At 38.8% G+C, this 23,302-nt stretch overlaps 1 protein-coding gene across 3 annotated transcripts in view; it reads right to left on the bottom strand.

The window, feature by feature from the left end:
* Positions 1-501: 501 nt before the first annotated feature.
* BZW2 (basic leucine zipper and W2 domains 2) overlaps positions 502-23,302 on the bottom strand; it is a 59,100-nt gene continuing 36,299 nt past the window's right edge. For all 3 annotated transcript variants that reach the window (XM_069774046.1, XM_069774027.1, XM_069774036.1), the window contains exons 6-12: positions 19,917-20,052; positions 16,315-16,424; positions 14,254-14,424; positions 13,617-13,763; positions 9,193-9,331; positions 2,609-2,731; positions 502-958 (exon numbers count right to left, since the gene is read on the bottom strand). In XM_069774046.1, coding sequence (XP_069630147.1) covers positions 930-958; positions 2,609-2,731; positions 9,193-9,331; positions 13,617-13,763; positions 14,254-14,424; positions 16,315-16,424; positions 19,917-20,052 — 855 coding nt within the window. In that variant the 3' untranslated portion in view covers positions 502-929. The remainder of the gene's footprint in view (positions 959-2,608; positions 2,732-9,192; positions 9,332-13,616; positions 13,764-14,253; positions 14,425-16,314; positions 16,425-19,916; positions 20,053-23,302) is intronic.

Genomic DNA, 23,302 nt, shown 5'->3' on the forward strand with positions numbered 1-23,302 from the left:
ATTCATTTATGTATTTCAGTCAAATATCTAATTGTAACATCATGCTGATGTAAATAAATTTCAGATTTCACATGTAATGACTTCTAGTCATGCGTGTTTTGAAGCTAATGCTTCTAAAATGAGATTTTTTTTCTTGCAAAATTTAGTCATCACCAATAACTGAGTGTAGTCTGAACTAAGAACAGCATATTATTCTACTTACCGTTTGCATCAATTTTGTACATTCAAAACTGGGACTCTACAGATTTGTTGCTGTACATTTTCTTTGACTTAATAAATTGAATGAATCAACATTTGCTACGGAATCTGGTTAATCTGTCCAAAGTTATACAGAAATATGGGAATAAAGATTAACAGTGATCCAATTAACTATGGATGCCGATTTTGTGATTAAGAAGTATGAAAACAGTCTCTTGACATTCTTGTGTAATTTTCACTTGAAGAATCATAAAAACTTTGGCAGACCAAATTTAGAAAAGATACACACTAACACCATGAAACTAAGATATAAAAGCCATTTATTCAAAAAAATGTGGTGGTGTCAAATCACATACACAAGCCAATATTGAGCTACAAACACAGACCAAACGGTTCTATAAACAGAAATTGGAGTGTTCATATACCATAGTACCTGAAAAAGACCGTTAATAAAAAGGAGTCCATAAGTATTTCATTTCACTTTTTCTATATGGCTCCTTGCTGAATGTCTTTGCCTAAGTTAGTGTACAATGAGCCAGAGGTAGAGTCCCAAGTAAAGCATCTAATGCCTCAGGGCTCCATTAAAAACCTTTATTCTTCTAAACAAAAGGAAAGCCTAGCCTATAGTTTTCTGTATGACACTGAAGTAAAGCCTCTTTGCTTGAACAGTACAGCATTCCCAAGCGCATTTGGCATTAACCTAGATTGAGACTGTGCTTTGTTAAACCGTCTCAGTTCTCCTCTCCTTCAGACTCCGACTCTAGAAGAAAAAGAAAGTAAAACACTTCATGTAGGTTGCACAAGGACAGTGATGCAAGCAATTCTATAAAAATAACAAGATATCCTTCCAAAATTCAAATGAAAATTTTCATCACACCTAGTATTTCCTAGGAAAGGTTGGCAGATTAAATAGTTAGCTGGAAAGAAATACAGTGCTTCAGAAGACAAAGATCTACTCTGCTACTCTCCTTGGTGGAGGTCTTCATTTACAGATCTGTCACTAGAATTTTAACCAGATCACTATGAATTATTCTGGTCCTCATCTGCACAGGCATGCAATGCGTATCTGAGCTGAGGATCAGCATTATTTGCTCTCTCTTCTAATCTCTATGAATAGGCTGTGCTGCTATCATCCAGGAAGCACCCTTTAAACTATTTGCTCTGCAAATACCAATCATCAGCATCATACAGCCTATCTAGAAAGGCATATCCCTACAGCAGGTATAAAGTCCGTACAAATTTTTTTATGATTTGTATAGCATACAATAAAAGTAATTTTGAAGTAGAAGCAGAAGTAATTTAGAAATAGGAACATACATGGTGTTTTTGTCACCTAAAGCTACTTTGCATCATGTTGTATTTCTCTCTGTGTTCACCTGACAGGAAAGGGCTTGCTGCCAACAAATATTACACATTAGATCAGATTTCTCAGAGCAAACATGATCTGCGTGTTCTTACAGCAACATTTTGTCTCCATTTGTACTGGACTTTGTAATTAAGGACATCTGGCAGAGGGGACAGGCAGGAAAGGATAAAAATAAAGAGCAACAGAAAGGCATACAAGCAGAAGATTAAAAGGGGAAAAAAATGCTTAATTAGACCAAGATTGCTAGTCCAGTCTCAAGTATGAAATTAGCTACCATTTTTATGCTGCTACCTGCATATGTGAATTGCTGCAAAGTCTTATCTGCTCCTTGGCATTACTATGTGTTCCCTCCAAATTTCTAAAATCAATTACATTAAATGGATGCAAATGAACACTAATAATTATGTCCGTATCTATTACACATGGATTGATCTTTCCAACTGATTTAGAACTCCTTTTCAAGCCAAAAAAGATAACTTATATATTCAGTACAAACCAAACTAATTTTCTATGCAGAATGTAAGAAAAAACCAGTTAGGGACTAAAGAAACTAGTTTCCATCCCCAGTAATGGTCTTAAAGCAGCAAATACAGACCAGATATCTTAGCCTGATCATTCAGCTAAAAGCAATTTCAACTGCAGTAGCACAGGAAGGCTTACTGCTATGTTCAAGTCAGTTCATGTCACTGGTACAGATGATAATAGCAGAAAAGGCACTGATACAGAAAACTGTTAGGTTGCATATGCTAACACCAAGGTACTTCACGCTGTCATCAGCGCAGCATTCCTCCCTGCAGAAGCTTAAAGAATTTATCTACAGACAAGTGGTACCTGATGGCTTAAGGACTTCATAAGGACACCACAAACGTTAAAAAGCAGCAAGTGTTGTTAGGCTTGGGCATGGATGGAAACAATTTGGAGCAGTCACACCTGCTGTTTTCTATTCTAAGTCTGTACACTTCATATGCCTATTACAACTAAAATCTGAAAAAAAAAAATTTGATTTGCAAAGACACTACCATAGTTCTTTAAATGAACCTTTACCTTCTTCAGCGTTTTGCAGCCACTCCACAAATTTCTTCATCTGGTCAAGAAAAACACTTTTGCCTTTAGCAACATGCGCTTCTTTATACCACTTGAGGATAGCTTCTTCACTCAGAACATCAGCTGAAATACAGATCAGTGTTTGTAAAAAAATCAATGTATTTTTTAGAGGTTAGCAAATTTTAAACATGAGAGAAGAAAGATTTTTTTTAAAGGCAGCATTAAGTAAGTTAATATGATCGCAGTGGAACAAGCTTTGCATGAACTGTATTAGGCTATAACTACAGAATATCTGATGCATATAAGGGATTCCAGATGCAATAAAATGTGTAATGCATTAAACTTAAAATAAAGTACCAAATATTGTGCTTCTGTAAAGGACAGTTCTCTATTCATCTGCTTTAAATACACCACATAAGGTGGTTGGATAAAAAAATTGGTCTGCACATCTTAGAAATTACCCCAATAAGAAATACCATGTTTTTTCTTGCTGTTGGATCACAGAACTGTGCATGGTTCTAGAAATCTGAAGTGACAGACACCTCCTGATTGAACAGTTAAAAGACAGCCAGTAGGGATTTTTTGCAATCAGTTGTCCCTAGAGTTTTATATTGGTTTTAGCTAATAAGTTTTAAGGTCACTATTCTGACCACCCATTTTAAGGGACCGGCTCAGATGGACAGCACGGCTGACATTTTTATGTCAAGCATCAAGAACAAAATAACTGTCAGTGAGGGAACATAAGGCTGAGTATGATTCAGAATAAAGAAATCCTAATAAACAGCAAGGACACTTATTGTTTCCAACAGATGCAAATTGAGGTCTAGCAACAGATCTCTAGCCCCAGGAACAAAGCTCCTGCGATCCAGCCAAGCCAAGTATCTCAGTAATTGATGGCTGTGGAGGCAAAATCTGGGATCCACAACAGCATTTTGGCAGTTACATAATGCAAGAGGCAAGAACAAAAAAAATAAAATCTTCTATATTTGTTCTATAAAAAGACTAAAGACAACTTCCTACATCCCATTAAAATTTCCATTCTTTTTGTCTTTGAACAAACCACTCTCCCTTGTTCTGCAAAATCAACACATTTATGTTGAGTTCTTCACTGCTTCCTTGAGCTCCTCAGTGCCTTCTCACCCACTGGGTGGCTGAAGTGCCAACCCTGACCACCACCTTCACTTCAGCCTAAAGTTTATAGCAGATGTGGCAGGGAAGAAGGCAAACTGAAATAAATGGCACCAAAACCCCAAAGCATCTGATCAAATGAGAGAGTAGACACATTTCACATATGCTGTTGAATAATAAACAGATGGAAGCAATCAGGGATACATTTGAACTTAATCAAAACTATCCCAAGACATCCAACAGTAACTGAATATGAAGTCTCCCTGAAAATTTGGAATTTAGTGAGTGCGTGTGACTGGAAGTTACCTTGTCTCAGGCACTTTTCCAAAATAAAACCTCTTCTGCAGTTTTCTGCAACTCCTGGTAAGCTGAAAACGCAGGGAAAACAGGACTGCACTGGCTCTGGGCTTTTTTCAGTACACCTAAAATTGCACTTAGTGAACCCTACAAGTGGCACATAAAGCCGTATCTCCCTGAAATCACAACCCACCACAATGAACTTTTCCTCCAATGTAACAGAAGCACTGGAGCTTAGGAAGAGGTTTCAAACATGTTATTAAATACTTGCCAGTAGTCTTTAGCAGCAGCTCAAACACATTACAGCATTTAACAAATCAGGATTTTCATTTAGCAAACATGAAAATATTTCACACGGACTCTCACAAAACTGCAGTTTAATCCTTGCATGTAAAAAGCTTACATTCACCACAGAGTCCTGAAGTTCACATGACTACATCTGCAGAACTACTCAGGGTGTGACACTTATGATGATCCTTAGGGACAGGCAAAGAAAATCAGGAAAGATTTTGGGGGCAGGGAGGAAGAGTAGAGCAATCCCCTCCCAGGACTCAAGCTAGCTCTTGGGCATTGTGGACTTTTAAAAATACGAAGTTGCTGTATAGAAGCAGCTGCCTGTTGCTGCATTACAGTCCACTGTACAAGGAAGTGCCTCCAGGTAGGTGCATATCTCAGTCCAAGAGTAATAGGATTTAAGTTTCTTTTTTTTGATTTGCAGACTGTAAGCTCAGTGGGTTTATTGCCAAAGAGGAAGGGGGAACTTCTCAATCCCTCCCCAAAACCCCAAACCTGGTAATAGCAGCATGTAATCTCACTGTATGCCTTGAAGATTAAAACATTCTCAAGTTAGGTAGATGAAAAATTTGCCTGTATATAACTCCATAGCAATAAGCCTCCTACACTAACAGAGAAGAACAAAATGCATTCAACTACAAAAAGGACAACTGCGACTCTCCTTTCATTTATAAGCAATATTATTTGTAATACATTCATGCCTCCAGTGCTCATAAGAGATGATATTCTCCTGTCAGCACAGACATGCTCAATTAAACAATCATGCAGGACAGGGTGTAGTTAATCATACCTCTAGGTTGCTTTGAAGCAATGGGAACACTGGGGGGGGGACCGCAGGAGGTAAGGAATGATTCATTTTGTATATATATATAGTTATTCCTCATTAAAGTTGATTATAGATATATTTTAACAGCTGAAGCTGAACACTGTGGTTTGTGGGCATGTGCACATCATTTTCACTGCAGTCCCAGGTGACATTAGCCTGAGAGAGTTGGTTTTCCTGCAGGTGCAGCCAACTGCCACTCAAACCACCCACGGTGAGAGCCTCCAGGGACGTCCCTCATGAAAGGGAGAAGCTGCAGAGCAGAGAGACTGAAGAACCCAGTGCCTTTACTACAGGGTTGACTAGAAAGTTACTTGAAGTTCTGGTCTCAGCTTTGTACCAAATCACCCAGTTCGAATGAATTTCTGCTTTCAACTCAAACTGCATAGCCATCAGCAGTAAAGGGAAAAAAAAGTACACCCTGTCAGCTGCCATCACAGTCCATCAATCTGCAAAATTCAACTCTATTGCAGCTAACTGTTGGGAGGAAAGAGCCTTAAGGCAAGGGCTCTTTCAATGCAAGGAATATCACCCACAGTACAGTTACGGTCTTCATGGTTTGGTTTTGTTTGTTTGTTTGTATTTCTGGGAAAATTTTGCATCCAGTACCAAAAGAAAGTACTTGAATAATGAAGATATTTAAAGATAATTGTGTTCCATCAAAAAACAAAACCTGTGTATCGAGTGGAACTTGAAGATTCAGTTCTCGTAAGCGTAGGATTCCTGCAGTGTTTGAGAAGACAGTCTGCATTGTTTGGTTACAACATCTCTGTACTGCAGAAGAGTATCTCTGAGGCCTAATTATGCTGCTGCAAACCAGAGTACTACTACATATGTACTTGTGATTTATTTTTTTTTTTAGTATTTTGTAAATGTTGTCTTGAATTCTAATGCAAAAGTACACAGAAGCTTTGTGCCTGCTAAGGGTGTTTGCTGTTCAAAGGGTGAAATTCTGATCCTTATGAAAGGAATGGTTGTTAATTTCAATAGCATCAAGTTTTCCCATTTGAAATTTCCAGGTTGGACCCAAACTAAAAGAAAAGAGATTCTGCAAGTGAATATGATATACTGCATGTAATCTAATAATGCTTATTTTACCCACAGTTAAGGGACACACTGCAACATGTAATGGACTAAAAACCAACATACATCTTACAGTGCAAGCATAACTAGCAAGGAGGCTGGCAAACTTATTACGTGTCACTCAGAAGAATTCAGTAATTCTTATTCTGCAATTGGCCTTTAGATTGTTGGTCAAAATGCAGCTGGCGGATTTACAATTGCACTGGCTTTAAGTGATAACCAGAGAAGCAACATCATAGCCAGGAATCAGAAAAGAACTGTACAGCTTACTTTTCTCTATACTGTACCAGGAACACAAAGATGATATAATAATAGTAATAATAATAATTTCAACAAGCTTTAACTGACTACAGAACTGCTTTTGCAGATTATACCTACAAGCCGGTAAGAAGCTGCTACCATGTAAGGGAAACCAGGGCTTGGGCTTTCACTGGGGGAAAAGTGGATATTCCTCCTTGTTTAGAGACAGAATAAGAAAAAAATTAAAAAAAGAACACAGACTTTCAAGACAGTCTAGGTGCTAATAAGCCCCACCGTTCCTGTTAATAAGTTTAGGTATTTCTAGGTAATTCCCAGGAAAGTAATCCAAGGACTATTTTATGGTGGAAATATGGGAAGGATTTAAATGCAAGATGTTGGACATGCTGATGAGAGTAGTCATAGAACTAAATTTGTCAAAGCATGAGTGGCATTTGGTGCCTATCATCACTGATGACTATCTTCATGCCCAGGAAGCACTCCCTCATCATGAGTAATAAGCAATAAACTGTCCACATTCATGCTGGTAGCTAGCTGGATTTCTGTCTGCCCATCCACAGATAATTCACATGCCTTTATTTGTCACTAGAAAAAGTTTATCAGGTACCCTGAAACCTCCCCAGATCCTGTGCAGGTTACACTTGAAGCACAACAGAAAGGGGAACATGGGCATCTGCTGTTCCTTCACCACCGACACAGTCATTAATAGCTTTGGGGGGCTGTTTTCCTTGACTATTAGGAAACAGAAGATAATGCTGTCATCTGCAACTTATCTACAATAAAGTGTATGTCTCTAAAAAGCCTTGATGGTTTGTTTCTAGTGGATAGGTATGAACTAGGGAGAAGGAGAGGGTGGGATCTACCAGCACTGAAACGAAGCAGAGGCAGGCAGCATGGCTCTGGACAAGCCAAAGCCATGAGCTGTTAAAGCATGTTAACATCATGTGGGAGAAACAGGAATTGGAGGACTAGCACTCCCAGAATCTTCGCTGGTTGACACAGCAGCATGTCCTCACCTAACAGACACTGTTCAGCTCCAAAGCTGCCTTAAATAGATGGAGCTGATGACGTCGTTACTGCGTCCAGCACTCAGAAGGGCCCTGTAGCTAGCAGCTGTAAAGTTAGGCGAGCAGTTGTTAGTAGGCAGCAGTAAGCCTGCCAAAGAGGGCAGATCCAGCTTTAGCCTAAACAGGGCCAGGAAGGGCTGGCAGCTGTGCCACCGCTTGACTGCATCAGATGGCAGAGGCAGGTGCTCCAGCACGCCTGCCCGAGATATTCCAGGCAGGAATACGGGCATGGTGAGTATTGCACATGCTGGACATGCTGAACTCACGGCTTCCACCAACAGGCCATATGGTAGCTCCAAACACTCTTCTAGACATCATGCAAATCCTAAACGATATTGCAGCACCTGTAGTGCTGAGGCTTCTCATCCTTCCTAACAAGCCTGCCCGAGTACATCTCCAGAGTCAGAACAAGAGCATGTGGGGTGAGCAGAGTAGATGGGAACTGGGTTCTTGGAGCACATTAAGTTTAATATACAATTTAGTGATTTATTTTCTTTTTTGTAATATTTGGAATGTCAGGGTTGCTCTTGCAGGCTAACACAGTAATGAATTTACAAAAATTTTGAAGGGAGGCCTACACAAGAGTATTTCCGGTTTAACCGTCACTTATGGTCTGAGTGCACAGCAGTTACGGCACTCATTCACCATGTCCAAAGTGAATTTTCTTTTCCAAAGAAAAGTGAATGAAGTGCTTGCTGCAGGTTGAAGTTTCAAGTTTGTCCTCAGTCATTAATAGCATTTACAAATTGCAGAATTTGAGGACAGAGGGACAAGGTGTATTGCTTTTGCGTTTAATCACTGAGGCCACACTACATTGACACAAGGATGGAAATAAATCCACATGATTCACTTACTTCTGCCTTCTGAAGCCATGAAATTATTTTAACAGTCTGAACTTGTTTGCCTTGAACATGTACCTGGGCACAACAGGGTGAACAAAGATCACTATTGGGTTTCTACTCCTGCTGATTTTTGTCTTTCAACTATTTATAGCAAGAATGTCAGAACAAACTGTTTGGCACCCACCCATCACACACAGTGCAAGACCATTAGTCTCTATGACAACCCAATCAGAATAAACTTGCAAAGGAGTCAACTTCACAATAAAATTAAATCCCTCAAACTATGGCACCTGCAAGAAATTGGCAGGGAAAGGAAAAGGGAAAGAAGAATAAGGAAAGCTCCTTCTGGCAGGGAGGGAGTAACAAAAAAACCCAAAACCAAACCAACCCTGAAAAATCTTCCTGCCAAGAGGGTTTGCACTTCCAAGGTTTCTTAAAACTAAGCTCTACTCTACTTTTCAAATCTGGTGGCAATTTATAGAAATGTCTTCCTAGAACTGGTTTTATACAAGGACTAAACTGCACTTGAACAGACTGTGGATGGTGCCTGGATCCTGCTCGTGCTTCTTGACTACAGGATAAATGCAACAGAGAGAGAAGGGCTTGTTTCGGCTTTTACTGCTGCCACATGCTCCTTTGAACTATCAAAGCATAAGGTATTTCAGAGTTCAATCCCAACACAACTTTCTCATATGCAATACCCAGAGAATGTCTGTTTCCTATTACATCATAGGTGAGTGGTTGGCATAGAGAATCCACGCATAATATACAACAGTGGATAGAGACTTTTACCTTTATAAAAGAGCACCACTATCTTCTGAAAGGCTTTCATGAAGTGGATGTTGTCATAACAGTACTCCTGCACCTTCTGGAGAAGAATCAATTCTGACTGGCCTTGAGTGCTGAACACAGCAAGCAGGGGGGCATATTGCTGAAAGGAAGAGAGGGCAAAAAACAAAATGCATGTCAGTATACTGAAAATAAATAACATTTTTTAATGTATGCATCATGAATTTCACCCCTGAAAATCTGTTTCACTGAAACCTTAGATTTACTTGCTGCTTGTATTTAAACACATACAATGCATATACATAAATGTCTATGCGCTTTTGTAAGATGTGCTGCATGCTGTGAGCTAAAATTCAGTACCACTTATAGATACTGGATTTTGTAAAATCAATTTATGAAGTCCATATCTTAGAATACTGCTGTTCATACATTTCACAAGGTAGTATGCTGCTGATTCATGAGTGATGCTTTATGGATGTTCATAACATAAGACACCCAAGGATGAAGTGCATGAAAATACAAATCTCTAGTTTCACAGAGGTTTCAGAAGTCCCAGGAAATTGAATTAAATTTAATTATTTCAGGTTAACTGTGATCAATCATCATTATTTTTTCTCATTATCACCATCAGAGTATCATGACAACCTTTGCTTTGGTAAACAGCAATGTCTTCAAAGCACAGCATTAACTACTAATGTTATTCTGACAAGACAGTAGCAGTACATTTCATTGTCTTTTCCTGGAATTTATTAATATAATAAAAGATAAAGCAAAAACTTTTTTGTTATGCAATTTTTTTCCTCTTAGTTCAGATCTTCACATTAAAAATTACATTATGGAACCATATCCTGTTCACTCTCTCCTTAAAAACCTACAGTGTTTGTATCCATATCTCTCCAATTTCCTTTCTTCTTAGCCTGTGACAAGTTCAGCTAAGACTGCAATCTTAAATTTAAGGTAATATTAAGAGCATTTTTCAGAGCTGAAGGGAAGACAAATTACTCTTGATCTTCAGAGCCCCCAGCCAAATGTACATTAAGGTTGCTATTTAAATTGTTCTTGCACTGATCAGTTCAGCCTTTCTTCATCATTTTCAGCAATGCTCTCAGTTTGGCATTTTTCATCTGGATTTGCAATGGCCTCATATTGCAGAGTTCTGGTCTGTGCGACCAGGGCTGCCAACAGACGCAGCCAGGTAACCAACCATCCATCACCAGCAGCACTGAAGGACACGTTCAAAAGCACATACACTTCAGGACTTCTCTACAAGAGGCTAAATCCTGAGGTTTTTATTCAACATGATCCATGCAAAAAAAACCGTTAAAAAGCATGAAAATCAACTGAAATTTGAAAGGTTGGTCCAGAATCTCTTTTCCAAAAGAATTATCAGCTATTAATTCAAAGAAAGAGCAAGAAACCGCACAGCAACTGTAACAAGAGCAGCTAGGCAGGCAGACAGTATTGTTACTTTTGGAAGAAACTCCCTTACAAAGTAACTATGCGAAATTACTAGATGTAGCTAACACCAGAGGTTGAGGTTTTCCACTTCTGGCAAGTATAGCCACATCTTTAGAAACAACGTTACTGTTTTGGTAAAAACACTGCAAAACTTGTGCAGGCGTTGGGTCGCAAGGCTCCCTCTTTTTCCCCTTTTGGCCCTTAAAGGCATGCTGCTGGTATCTAGGCAAGTTGCAGGGAGGCAGGGCAATATACATTGCAGCTCGTTTATTTAATAGCCTCAGCAGAACCCACTCCCATCCACAGGTTTGTCAAGTGCTGCGGTCTGTAAGCGTTAAGTAATTTATAATAAACCCCCTATCTGTTCGGTTTAGAAGTAAGATACCTTCATTTTGCCACATCTGACTGACTCCCTTCCCATTCCCCTCTCACTCCTCAACTGGTACAGTCTTACAGTCATAAGTTTCACAAGTGTCTGTCTGACTAAGGAACCATAAAATTAGCTTCCTCTCACTGCTGGCTGAGCTAAGTGGCATTATTTTCCATTTGCCTCAGGTTTGGTAGCAGCAGGTCAGCAGCCGCAGTGTCATAAAGCTCACACCACAGCCTTGCCTGTGGTGCAAATTGTCTGGAGGATCCTCCCCTCCCAGGGCAGTCTCGGCTCTGGGCTGGAGGTGGCCCAGGGGCTAAGCCCCAGTGTCAGAGTGAGGTCACTGGGACAATGAAGAGCTTATCTTGTAAGATTCAGCGTTCAACAGCTCGCCCTGTCTCCTCCAGAGCTCAGCTCCTGCCAGTCCTGCCGCGCGGATGGCACACGTGGCATTTACTGGTCCATGCCTGCCGACCACATCCATTGGGAAGCCGCTCATCCAGTTAAGCTCATTAAGAACTGTAAACTAGGTCAATATTCTGTGCCTTGACATGTCTTTTCAGGGGTCTCTTGTATACAGCTTACCAAAAGAAATCTAATAAATTCAAGAGACTGGTACCCAGATGTCAAAGCTTTGGGAAGTGTGCTTTGTGAAAGTTACCTGTCAGGTACAGCCATACAAGAATAAATCCCACCCCCTGGCATGTCCCATGTCACGTATGTATTCATACGCATCCTGACTCATGCCACTAGGGCGAAACAAATCCATGATTGTTTCAGGGCATGTCGACACACAGGAGGGCACAGGAACTACACTCTGCGTCATGCTAACAGCATTAATCTGATTTCTGGAGTTGGCTCACACATTGCGTCAGCTGAGAGACCAAAGAGAGGAATCCAAGATCTGTCTCTACCTATCCATAGAGGAAGGATGTGAAACAAATGCTGTTCATTTTTGAACACTGAAATGTAAAGCAGCAGCTAGCAAAGTCTAAATTTCTATTCCTACTGCTTCTGTTAAAATCTTACCTGTAAGGGCAAATAGTAAATACCCCATACAAATTTGTCCTGTTTTTAGACAGTGGATGTAGCTAGAAAGATGCCCATTTTACATAGGCAAGATACCTTACCTAATTTAGTGGGGCTACATACATAACTGATGGCTTTGGTCAGTGAGATGCATGGACCTGAGCATCCAGTCAACAATATTTGCACAAAGCCAGCTATGTTTCTCTTTTCCCAATGTTCAAACATTCCAAAAAGTGTTTGTTAACTTGCCCTGCAGTACTAGGCAATAAATGTCAATGGATACTCTGTTACAAGTCAAAGAGATATGATCAATTTTTCCATCAAAAGAACAAGAAAAACAATTTCTCTCCTCCTTCTGGAAACTATCTCATCTTTCTACTGCTATTTGGGTTGCTTGAGAAGACTTCAAGGCATTCAGTTTTACCATCAAAGACTACACAAGATCCCAAGCAGCTACATTTCTAGGATGACTGATTGGGAAACCAAATTCAGATGAAAGGACAGCAGAAGTAGGAGCTAAACCAATGTGGGAACTCCAAGTATGGAGAGGCATCCAATATGAAGAAGAAAGGAATTCGATGAAGCTTAAGATTGAATTTACCGTAAAGATATTCTTCTGTCTTAGGGCAAATCTTCGCAGCCCTGGCTATACGGGAGTATTCTCTTGCTCATGGTTTACCAGCTTAAAAGGACTAATTCTGCTGGAAAGCCTCTCTGCCTCTGTTCTCAGTTCAAGTGTCCTGCACTGCACAATTCCTTTAGACTTAGATGAGGAATACCAACCGCAGTAACGGCTCCGATGCCTCTGCATTGTTTTTAGGTTTTGGGTTTTCTTCCCACTTCAAAGTCATAAGAGTTTTTGTACCAACATGCAACTGTTATACTGCAATCTGTCATCACTTCGCAAACTACAGCCTGTCTTTCTATGCATTCAGTTCTCTCATCCACAAGGACAGTACCTGGATCAGAGAGTAACCACACTATACAGTGCACATGCTCTCAAGCCGGCTCCTGGCTTATTAGTTGACAAGTTGCTGAGTATCCAGCTCCCACAGTCAACATCGGCAATAACCATTTCACAGATTCTGAGCTCAGCAGTCCTACCTGGATCTAATCAGCTCTGTGTAAAGCCAGCACAGATGCTGCCTCACCATGCTCCCAAAATTTCTTTGCTTCTGGCAAAGACATTGCAAAGGCACTCCCTGCAGGCTTACTAGTCAGGTCTGAGCAGAGCTGAGTCTAAGCATTTGCTTACCATTGTCCCCAATGCAAGGAGTCTCTCAGGATCCGGTGCACTGAGAAAGCACAACACAGAGGCGCTCGGGCTATGATCGCCTCAGTTTGCTCTGGCTCTCTGCACTGTAAGCCTCAGGGCATTCGATAATCTGAACTACCTCAATTTTGCATTCATTTGCCTGAAGTAGAAGGGACTATGCACAATGCTTGGTGTGCTCAGTGTCAGCCCTCAAAACTCTAAATCTCCTGGATTTAAACAGGGAAAAACTTGACAGCTGTAGAATGTATTCTGTCAATTCACAGCAGCCCTTCCCCTCTTCACCCATGCACGCACCTTTAGATGTTTGAGGGCTTGCTCTGCAACAAGCTCTTCTTTCTTGTTCCATTCCACAGCATTCATGACACAGGTCCACAGGAGACCGATCACTGCTGGCTCTGGTAGCTCATTTCTTTTCATTTCCTCTTTTACATAAAGCACTACCTGGAGCAGGAAATAAACTGCTGTCTTAAGCAACATTTGCAATCAAACAGAAATGATGCTGACTTACCAAATACTTGCAGTCATTTACAAATAACACCACGGTATTGAAGTAATAAGAAACAAAATCAGAACAAGAATAATAAAAAGGAATCATATAGCATGTTTTTATCTAGTGACATTAGTATTACTTGACTACAAATTTTGTCCTTCCCCTCCAACCTAGCAGTTAATGCAGTTAAATGAAATACATTCTCATCAAGTATAACTGAACAAAAAACCCCAAACCCCATAGTCAGCTGCAATTGCAAATCCAGAGGATGTTTTGTTGCTTTAGTCTTAAGCACCGAGCGAACTGATGAATAAATTAAAATAATTTAAAGAAAAACAGAGGAAATCTTTGAGGTGCTTATGTGTTCCTTTGTACCTACTGTTGATTTAAGTCTTTGACTATTATTATATAAACAGAAGTCGTAAATACTGCACTCTTTACCTCTTTAATTGGGCATTCCTGAGAGAGGCGTTCTTGTAGCTCTTTTTGAAGTTCTTTACGAGTCCCCAGTGACTGCTGAACTCTAAGGAAATCTGAGAGCTCTTTTAGACCTGCTTCAGTAAAATATTTGGCAAAATGGTCCACATTCTGCCGGTTGGCTGGAAATAGTTCCTAAAAAGACAGGAATGCTCTCCATTAAATAAATAATCAACTGTGACTCTTGACAGAATGGAAAGAACTTTTTTTAAGAATGAACAGTGGGAATTACCTAGTACTGCACTTAAAAAAAAAAAAGTCAATGCTTCTATTAACACTGGGAAAGTCAACCCTTCATTCACAATGTTGTGTTTTATTATAGTGGAGGGCAAAATCATGGCCAGTTACGCAAAAATCCTAACACCCTCTCCACATGAAGTGCATGTACTTATGAACAGCTATGAGCTTAACATGTCGCTCAAAATAGTCCTCAGAGAAACTATACCTTTTCCAGATTCCAAGAGTCTTGTAGGTAAAGTACAAAGGAATAGATGGTAAAGCCATTATATGCAAAGCACATTCACCATGCCCTCACAGTGCATCCACACATTTACGTCTTAAGAAAAATACACGTAGCAATACATATACGGCCCAGGCACCCTGCCCTGATGTTGCTACTCTGCTGAGCAATGATTACCACTAATGCATCATTCAACAAAAATCACAAAATCCACTATGTACTGTTAACATTAGCTCCTGTAGGCATTTCTAATTCAAAGACACAGTCAATCTATGATTTATGAAAGTCCAGCTATTTAGAAAAGTCAAAATTATTTTTAAAAATTGCTAGAGCAAATGCCCTGTCTTGGCAAGGACTGAGTGGCATTTGCTTACCATCCAGTTCTTGGTATCTAACAATGATTTGTGGGATGGATAGCACTTTTTTTTTTTTTTTTTTTTACAAAGCAGCTAGAGACCCTCAATCTGTTTACTTACTGAAAATGAGATTAAGAGGAAACTATCATGAAGGCATCTAAACTAGGCAACATTATCTGATACTTAATAGTTCTTTAATACAGCAGCATCATGACAGCCAACAGCTGAAAGCTTAAGTCAGTCAAGTTTGAAATAGAAGTAAGATGCAGTTTGCTTTTTTCCCCTCTAATAAAAAGTGTTATTAGCCCATTTCCCAGCTTTATGGCAAATTATTTATGACTTGGACTCTTAAAATCAAATACAAATTGAAGAGATGAAGGGGTGTGGGAGGTTGCTCCACTTTGGAAAGATTCTTGCCTAATGATAAATTATTGAGGTAGAAACAGGAAATACTGCCGAAATTCTCCAGACAGCAATACACATGATGTAGTGCATTTGATTGGATTATCACAGCAGCGATCTTTTTGAGGATTAAAAAAAACCTATTGATCTTCAGAAAGACACTGGGAAAGAAAGGCACATGACATTGCTGCACATTCATATATACTGTAATTACCTCAGGCCATTGCTACAAACTCAGAACACAAGTTTTGAGTCCAAAGGCTGAAAAGCCTTCCTGCATTGCTCCTACCAGGTCTGCCGTCACCACTGCAGGACCATTTATGCTACCCAGATGGCTATTGCTGCAGAAAATTAGCTTACTGTGCTTTCGCTGTACTATTTAAACACTGTTGCTTTGGAAAATTACATTCTAATCATAACCCTTTATACTTTATTTATTATTTACAAAAGTAAACCAGATTTCAAAAAAATAAAAGTCCTGACGCACAGTTGCTGGTGGTGTGTGTTTTGTTAGTGGTTAGAAAAAAACCAAACGTTTAAGTAATTCCCAAGCCCCCTATATACAGTCTTTCAGAAGGCATTTAACTACAGGAAAAATAGAGACAGAATGTGAAAACATGTGATATTTAATATTCCTGAACCCATATCAATGCTACGGCCATAACTATTGCTGTGATTCAAAATATTCAAAAAATGCTAAGACAGTCTGAGGGGGAGTAACATGCTTACAACAAACTACCATCTACATTTTATTTCCTTCTCTTTCCCAAGGAGAGAAAAGGATTATTGAAAATATATTGTACTTACTAGCAATCTCTTATCAAGGTTGGCTTTTCTTAAAGCAGAGGTAACAGAATTGGCATCTTTCTCTGCCATCCATGCTTTAAAAAGCTTTACAGCAAAAGAGGCTGCAATCCCTGTTGACAAAAAACACAAAACATGCTTCAGCAATTTTCAACATGAATTAGAGATAGCTATAAGAATTTCAAGGTTACAAAATGGTTACAAGAATATGGAACGAAAACACATTTATGGCAACAGGACCAAACACGTAGAGCTGAAATGCTCATTTTTTTTCTTTAATGCAGTATTAATTTTCTGAAGTATGCTAGATTGTTTGAAAATCTTTTCATTCTGTGTCAACCATCTCCATTCAATTGTTCAAAGATTTTCTTTGCAATTATTTTTCCTACCTCCCCAATTTACAGAGCAAGTCCAATGCAAAAGGAAAAAAATTATGCGTTAAATCAGTTAGGAGATGAAGGCACAAAATAATAAAGGATAGTCAGGAATAAGACCCGAAAAAGTGTATCTTCAGAGGGCTTTTTAGCAAGTCCTGGAATAGGGTGAAATAACTTTTCAACTTCAAGGTAACTGATGGTACCCCATCCTCCCAGGAGGCATTTAGTAGCTGGCAGGACCAGGCACAAATACTATTTTAAGGGGAAAAATTCCTTCAAGGCACAACTTAGTATTTTGTGCGTTAAATCAAACAAACTCTACCTCTGCTAGCTGTAGCTTTCCCAGGGGAGCTAAGAAACCATTAGCCCCACACCTATCTCCTAGAGCAGCACCACCACAGCTCTGCTGCAGCTTCTTGGCTGCAAGTGGCAAGTGCAGGGAGCTGAAGGAAGCTGAAAGGTCTCAGAGATGGAGACCCAGCTCATCCTTGTGGCCAGCAGGCCAGTTATGCTTGTCCGTGCTACTCTCATATCAACATTTACAGTGCTGTTGAGGGTGGTGACAATGATAATGGTATACTATGCTACAGCCAGTCATTATAATTTTCTGCTTCACCTCCAAACAGTCCTGAAGCTCTGAGAGCTAGATGGGACCTACTGGGAGGAAGTAGCTTCGTCATTCTTAGTCACTTTATAGATAGATATCCATTCTTTTTATTTCTAGGATACATTGACTAAATGAGTCATCAAACAAGAACAGAAGAGATTATTCCCAGAGCAGTGTAAACTTCTTTAACATTCATTACAGATCTTGACTGTTATGACAGTTTTGGCAACCTTATTTCAAGAGCTTAGTCGTAAGGCACGATCCTTAGTGAAGTACTACATGGAACCATGGATGCGCAATGCCACACTAAGACAGGCCTGCAAATACTACTTTGGGCTTGTTTTACATGTTGTACAGCAGGTTCCAAGTGAAACCAGCGTGATGCAGCAGTCTTAAGTACTGCAGGTTGACTAGTCAAGGCTGACAAAGCCTGGTCAACCAACAGGGAAGCTAGGCATAACTTCCACCTGTCATTTCTGAACCTGCAAACAAAGTTCAGCATATCCAACACGTGCTTATGTGTTCAATACCAAAATTGAATGGATTGGTCTCTGTTGTCACCAAGCACTGTCCCAATACCCATGTCCTAAACCCTTTTTCAAGTTTTAGCTTAAAATAAAAGAAGTTTTATGCCAATACAAATATTAGAGGGAGGTTGTTCTAGGGCTTCACTAACCGCATATGTTTTCAAACTTACTTCTAATTTACAGCCCAAGTTTATCATCGGCCACTTCCTATACTCTATTCATGTGCTACCGCTGTCTTTTCCTTTAAATAGTTCTTCTATTTTTCTGGGGTTTTTTTCCCCCCTATTTGCAGAAAGTAACTTCAGCCATTCATTTTACTGATTAACCTGTTAGCTGCTCTTTGCATTTGCACTGGTTTTTCAGCATGGGTGACAAGAAGGGTACACTTAACCCTGATGAGGTTCCACCACTGCCTAGACCTTTCTCTGTCTCTGCTAGAAATACATCAGCCATCCCCAAAAGACATTTTTTTTCCATCTATACATCACTGTAAAAGTAATGACAACACTGAAAAAGGGTAATCTTAAAGTAAGGTATTTGCCCTCAAACTTGACAGATCTCCTGACCATACAATCTACCCTTATCTCACTTTCAGTCGATTCTTTGCCAATGCTACAATTCAATACAAACATGCCGATCAACAACTCCCTCAGGCCACCTAATTGTTTCCTCATGTATTTTAACCTCACCTGCCTGCAGCATTGTTTTTTGTAAATCAAGGAAAGTATCAAGCTTATTCTTATATGATCTACCTGTTTTAAGCCTTGCTCTTTTTCCTGTTTTGCAATTACCTTCACATCTGTAATTATTCTTCCATAAAAGATCTATTCCAGAACACTGATTGAACAACCATTTCCCCAAATGTTGATACAGGTACACTTTTAATACATATAAACCAAGAACCAAAAGTATATGTAAGCTCCTGACAAAAGCTTAGGGCTCCTAGAAACAGAAGTTCATAATGCAAGTGGAACTTGTTCTAGAATTTGTACATAACAATTGTATTCCTAAAGTGTTAAACTTAAAATATAACAAATTACTTGAGTTTTAAAAATTTGAGTTTTCAGATGCCTTTTGTCTTCCCATAACTAGGAACAGACTTTGATTTAAACACATTTCAGGCAATCACCCTAAGACATGGATTAGTGCTTTTGTTTGAATTTTCTCCTAGTTTAATTCTGATTCCGAAAGCTGTGGGTGATGACAGAGCAAAGCTGCAGCTGTGGCTTTTCTTTCTGCAGCATTTAGAAAACAAATCTAATGGTTAGCATGCTGCAAATGAGAACATGAAGTTAGAATACTTTTTTTTTAATGAAAGTTACAATACATTTTAGCTAAAATATAAGTCTTTAACAAAACCAAAAAGATTTCACGAAAACTGTTCAACACTGACAGTTTATTTGCAATTATTCCAGGTAGTCAGTAACTGGCAGAGAAAGACATTGTTGAGCAAGCATTTGGAAAATCAGGACTCCAAGTAGATGGCTATAAATAAATAAATAAATAAAAACCCTCAGAAAAAGAGGAAAAAAGTAATCTCAAAAAGGCATTCTACCCTAAGACTGAAAGAACAGTTACTCAGCATATGGTAAATACAAGTCCATGGGAAAGTGTATCAATCACTGATCACTACTGGTATGAAGGCAGAATGAGGGTTTGAATTTTTTTTTTCTTCTGCAATATCCAGTTGGCCTGCATGTGCTCTCTGTCCTACTTCACACTCACATGCACAAGATACTGGCAACACTTGAAAAAATGCTAGTAGACATGTCTCAGGAATAGATGCTATACTTCACACTTTTATAGTATCGCAATGCTACATATATTCTACAATTTGCACACATGTATAACTTCCAAAAAACATAAATCCTTTGGAGTTTGTTCTTGCTTTTTTGTTGCTTTTTTCCTATGTTTGACTGCCCTTTTATTAGATTTCATGAAGTATGTTGGCCATTGCTGTCTGTATATGCTTCTGCTTTAAAATACCCATTTCTGTTGTACAGTTACAGGCTTTCAACATATAAAATATATTGCAATAAAATACATCTCCTATTAAAACTAAGGTAAGAAAAAAGATCATATATAGAAATTTACCTTCTTTGACTATATTGTCAGTGAAGAGGCTTGTTAAAATTGTAGCAGGAAGAGTCCCATTGGCTAACAGGATGCCAGAAAGCATTGCCAGCTTTGTCTGTTCCGTCTCAGTAAAGGCTTTAAGAAACAGCAGAAGCTGTGGGTCAGACAAGAAAGGGGAAGGAAAAAAAAAAAAAAAAAAAATTTGAGCCAGACAATGGTAACAGGTAGAGACGAATATTAGCAGACATTTTAGTTTCTTATTTCTGAAGAAGTCCTATTCTAATTAATAGGAAATACGTCAAAATCTGTCCTGAAGCATGGCAGTGACATTTCACTGATTGCTTATAATTTCACTTTCCATAAGGACACAAGCGTGTGGAATATGGCCTTACTCAGGGAGACAGGGCTTGTGTTCCCCAAATATATGTATATATGTGTGAAAATAAAAGTGTTTGTTAAAGGCCTGAGACCCACAGAAATTTTAGAATCACAGACTTGCTGATTTCAACAGGCTGACAGGAGCCTGCTCATTCACATCTTCTGAGTTCAGACTAAGCCCCACGCAGTTGCCTTTCATTTTCTAGCTTACAAAAACTATTACTCATGCAAACAATAAAAGGATGAGAAAGCTTCCTGTTTTCCTTTTGCGGAAGGGAACACAGCACAATTACAACAGATTTTCTGTTGGCTAAAATAACATATTTCAAGTTCAGACATTTTTGATAAAGCTGACAAAGGACAGACAGGAACAGAAGCTGCTTTAAGACCTCACCATTCCCACTACTAACTACAAGAGGAAACAAACAGCTTGAGAAGAAATTACAGATCTCATCATCTTGAGTGCTAGTTGATCTGAACTACATATTTACCTCTTAGAAGTCTAAAAATGGCAATTAAGTCTATTTTAAATATCTTAATTTCGTATGTTAAAATGAATGACTTGAAAGCATATTGAAGAAGTACATTACACCTCTTTACACCAGGAAAAAAAGTGCAAAATGAGATTTTGTCAATAGCATTACTGTTAATAATGTATTCTTAACATGTTGTTAGCAATCACAATAGGGGTGATGGGAAAAAGGAGGCTAAACAGCAAAGGGCAGCTTCATTCATTGCAAAAAGCTGGTGATTCCATCAGAAGCTAGCTTACAAATTTATCATCACTGGAAAAAAAAAAAAGAAAAAGAAAAAAAGAAGAAAAAAAAGAGAGGAAAAATAAAAAAAAGACTGCAGACATCCATTGCTGGAGTTAAAAAGGAATTCTCATTTACTTCTTCAGCTACCAGCACTTTACTCAGCTACCTTCTGCTGTCATGACACCCTTTTTCCTTCTCTGAATGAGCAATAAGTGCAATTAAAGCAGAACAGCTCATTCTGATGGAAAATTCCCACCCCATTTCCAAATTAAGGGTATTTCTTAATTACCGAATCTTACCCATACAAAGGGACAGAATATCACATATGTCCCTGTGCTTGTTTGTTACCATGGACAGTGAGAGCTCTTCTCCAAGATATCTAAACAGCTCATCATTAACTGTAAAGCTTTCCAGATGTAGTAATATTTTAAAAATCCAGATAACTAAGTCATTAAAATTCATGCAGTGTTTTATGAATAACTCTGCTCTGTATCAGTGAATAGAGCTGAAAAAACCTCATTTATACAGTAGTACTTACATAACAACATCAGCTTTAAATTACAGCTTACACAGGCCTGAATGATTCAACCACAAACAAACCATTTGGGTTTTTTTTAGTGGGCTTCAGCCAAATGATTGCAACATGCAGTTCTAGCTTAAAAGAAAAATTATGAAACTATAAAGTCTCAAGGTGTAATTTTGTTTCAACAAACTGTGACTCAACCAAAAAATGTATGAAAATTTGGGATACAGATGAATGGAATTATTATTTCTAAACATATGGATGAGAAACAAATGGCGTGCTGTATTTCCAAATGCAGCAATTAACTGGTGTATATATAACGGTGCAGGTAAAGGAACTCCAGGGCCACATTTAATGGGAAAACTGAAAACATTTTTACAGAATTTCAATATAAGCCTAGTGTAAAATGGAGGCCTGGGGATTTAAACCTTTCTTTATACAAGCTTTATCAACAATACTGTAACAAAATGAGATCTGCACAAGAAAAAATTTTAAATTAGACCTTTTGCTCTTCACTGCAAGTACGGAGACTGAGACTGTTAACAAAGAGGAAACAGCTTTAGATTTCTGTGTAGCCTACTTAATTCTTTTTCCTTCTGCTCCCATATAAGCAACAGATGAGGAGTCTGATTAGAAAGTGGTCACACTGACTACTTTAACATGACCAACCAGGTTTTGACATACTTCTGAGCTGTAACTTCCATTGGGTTTTGTCAGTAATGAGTAGATCATGAGCAGTTATAATCATTCATGTCAGATTTGAGTCTTGAAAGCAACAACGGCAGGAAATCCAGCTGAAAAGCCAGAGTTATGCAGTCCAAAGTAGAGAAGGATTCTAAAAGAAAGACATCTAAATATTTATCAACTCTAGTTTTGAGAAATCTGTATTTGTTCAAATGTTTTGGAAGGTCTGAAATCACATATCTATGAAGTTCACAGCCTCATCCTCTTCCCTTTCCCTTGAAACATGCTTTTTGCAAGTCTCTTAGCTTGAATCTGAATTATGGCGTTCTTGAACTGTACCCCACTGCAGTACGTTTTGAGCAGGAACCTCATCTTCTACACGTCTCTCACTACTTAAAGTACTGTTGATGCTACTAGCATAATTTTTATTTTACTAATATTTTTTAAAAGCAGCTCAAATAAACTTATACATGTCATTTTCTGCTGTTCAAGGATATTATTCCATACTTTCAAGCAATTGTGAAACATAGCCTAATTTAGGGGGAGACTGGGCGATAGGAAGAATTAAAACCTTTAATAAACCCTCTTAAAAACAATCAAAAAGAACAAAACATTCAGTTCAAAGCTGTTGTTTCAGATTTTTATTGTTGATTATTTTAAGAGCTCTTCTTTTACCATCACGATTACAAACCTCAGCAGGGAAGTCACAAAATGTCCAAGTCACTTCAGAATAGTACCAAACCACCCACAGAAAGTTCTCCAAGCTGATGCTTCCCTGCTGTTAGCCAAGCACTGGCATTACTGCCTTTGTTACAGATACAGACCAATTCCAGGCATAAAATGCGCAGTTCTGGCTCACAATTTTGTATTTCTCTCACAGCTATAAGAACTCCCACCTATTTAAGTGGGAGTTCAGAATGCCTAATAAGCACAAGACCAGACCTAATGTGCTGTTCCATGCTATTTTTGTCTTTAAAGAAAAAGTCTTTCAGGCACAAATTCTGGGCAGAAAAGATACTCACAAAGTAAAGACAGGAATGCAACATTAAAAAGCATACAAG

This window comes from Haliaeetus albicilla, chromosome 2 (assembly GCF_947461875.1).
Source record: "Haliaeetus albicilla chromosome 2, bHalAlb1.1, whole genome shotgun sequence".
Lineage (NCBI taxonomy): Eukaryota > Metazoa > Chordata > Aves > Accipitriformes > Accipitridae > Haliaeetus > Haliaeetus albicilla.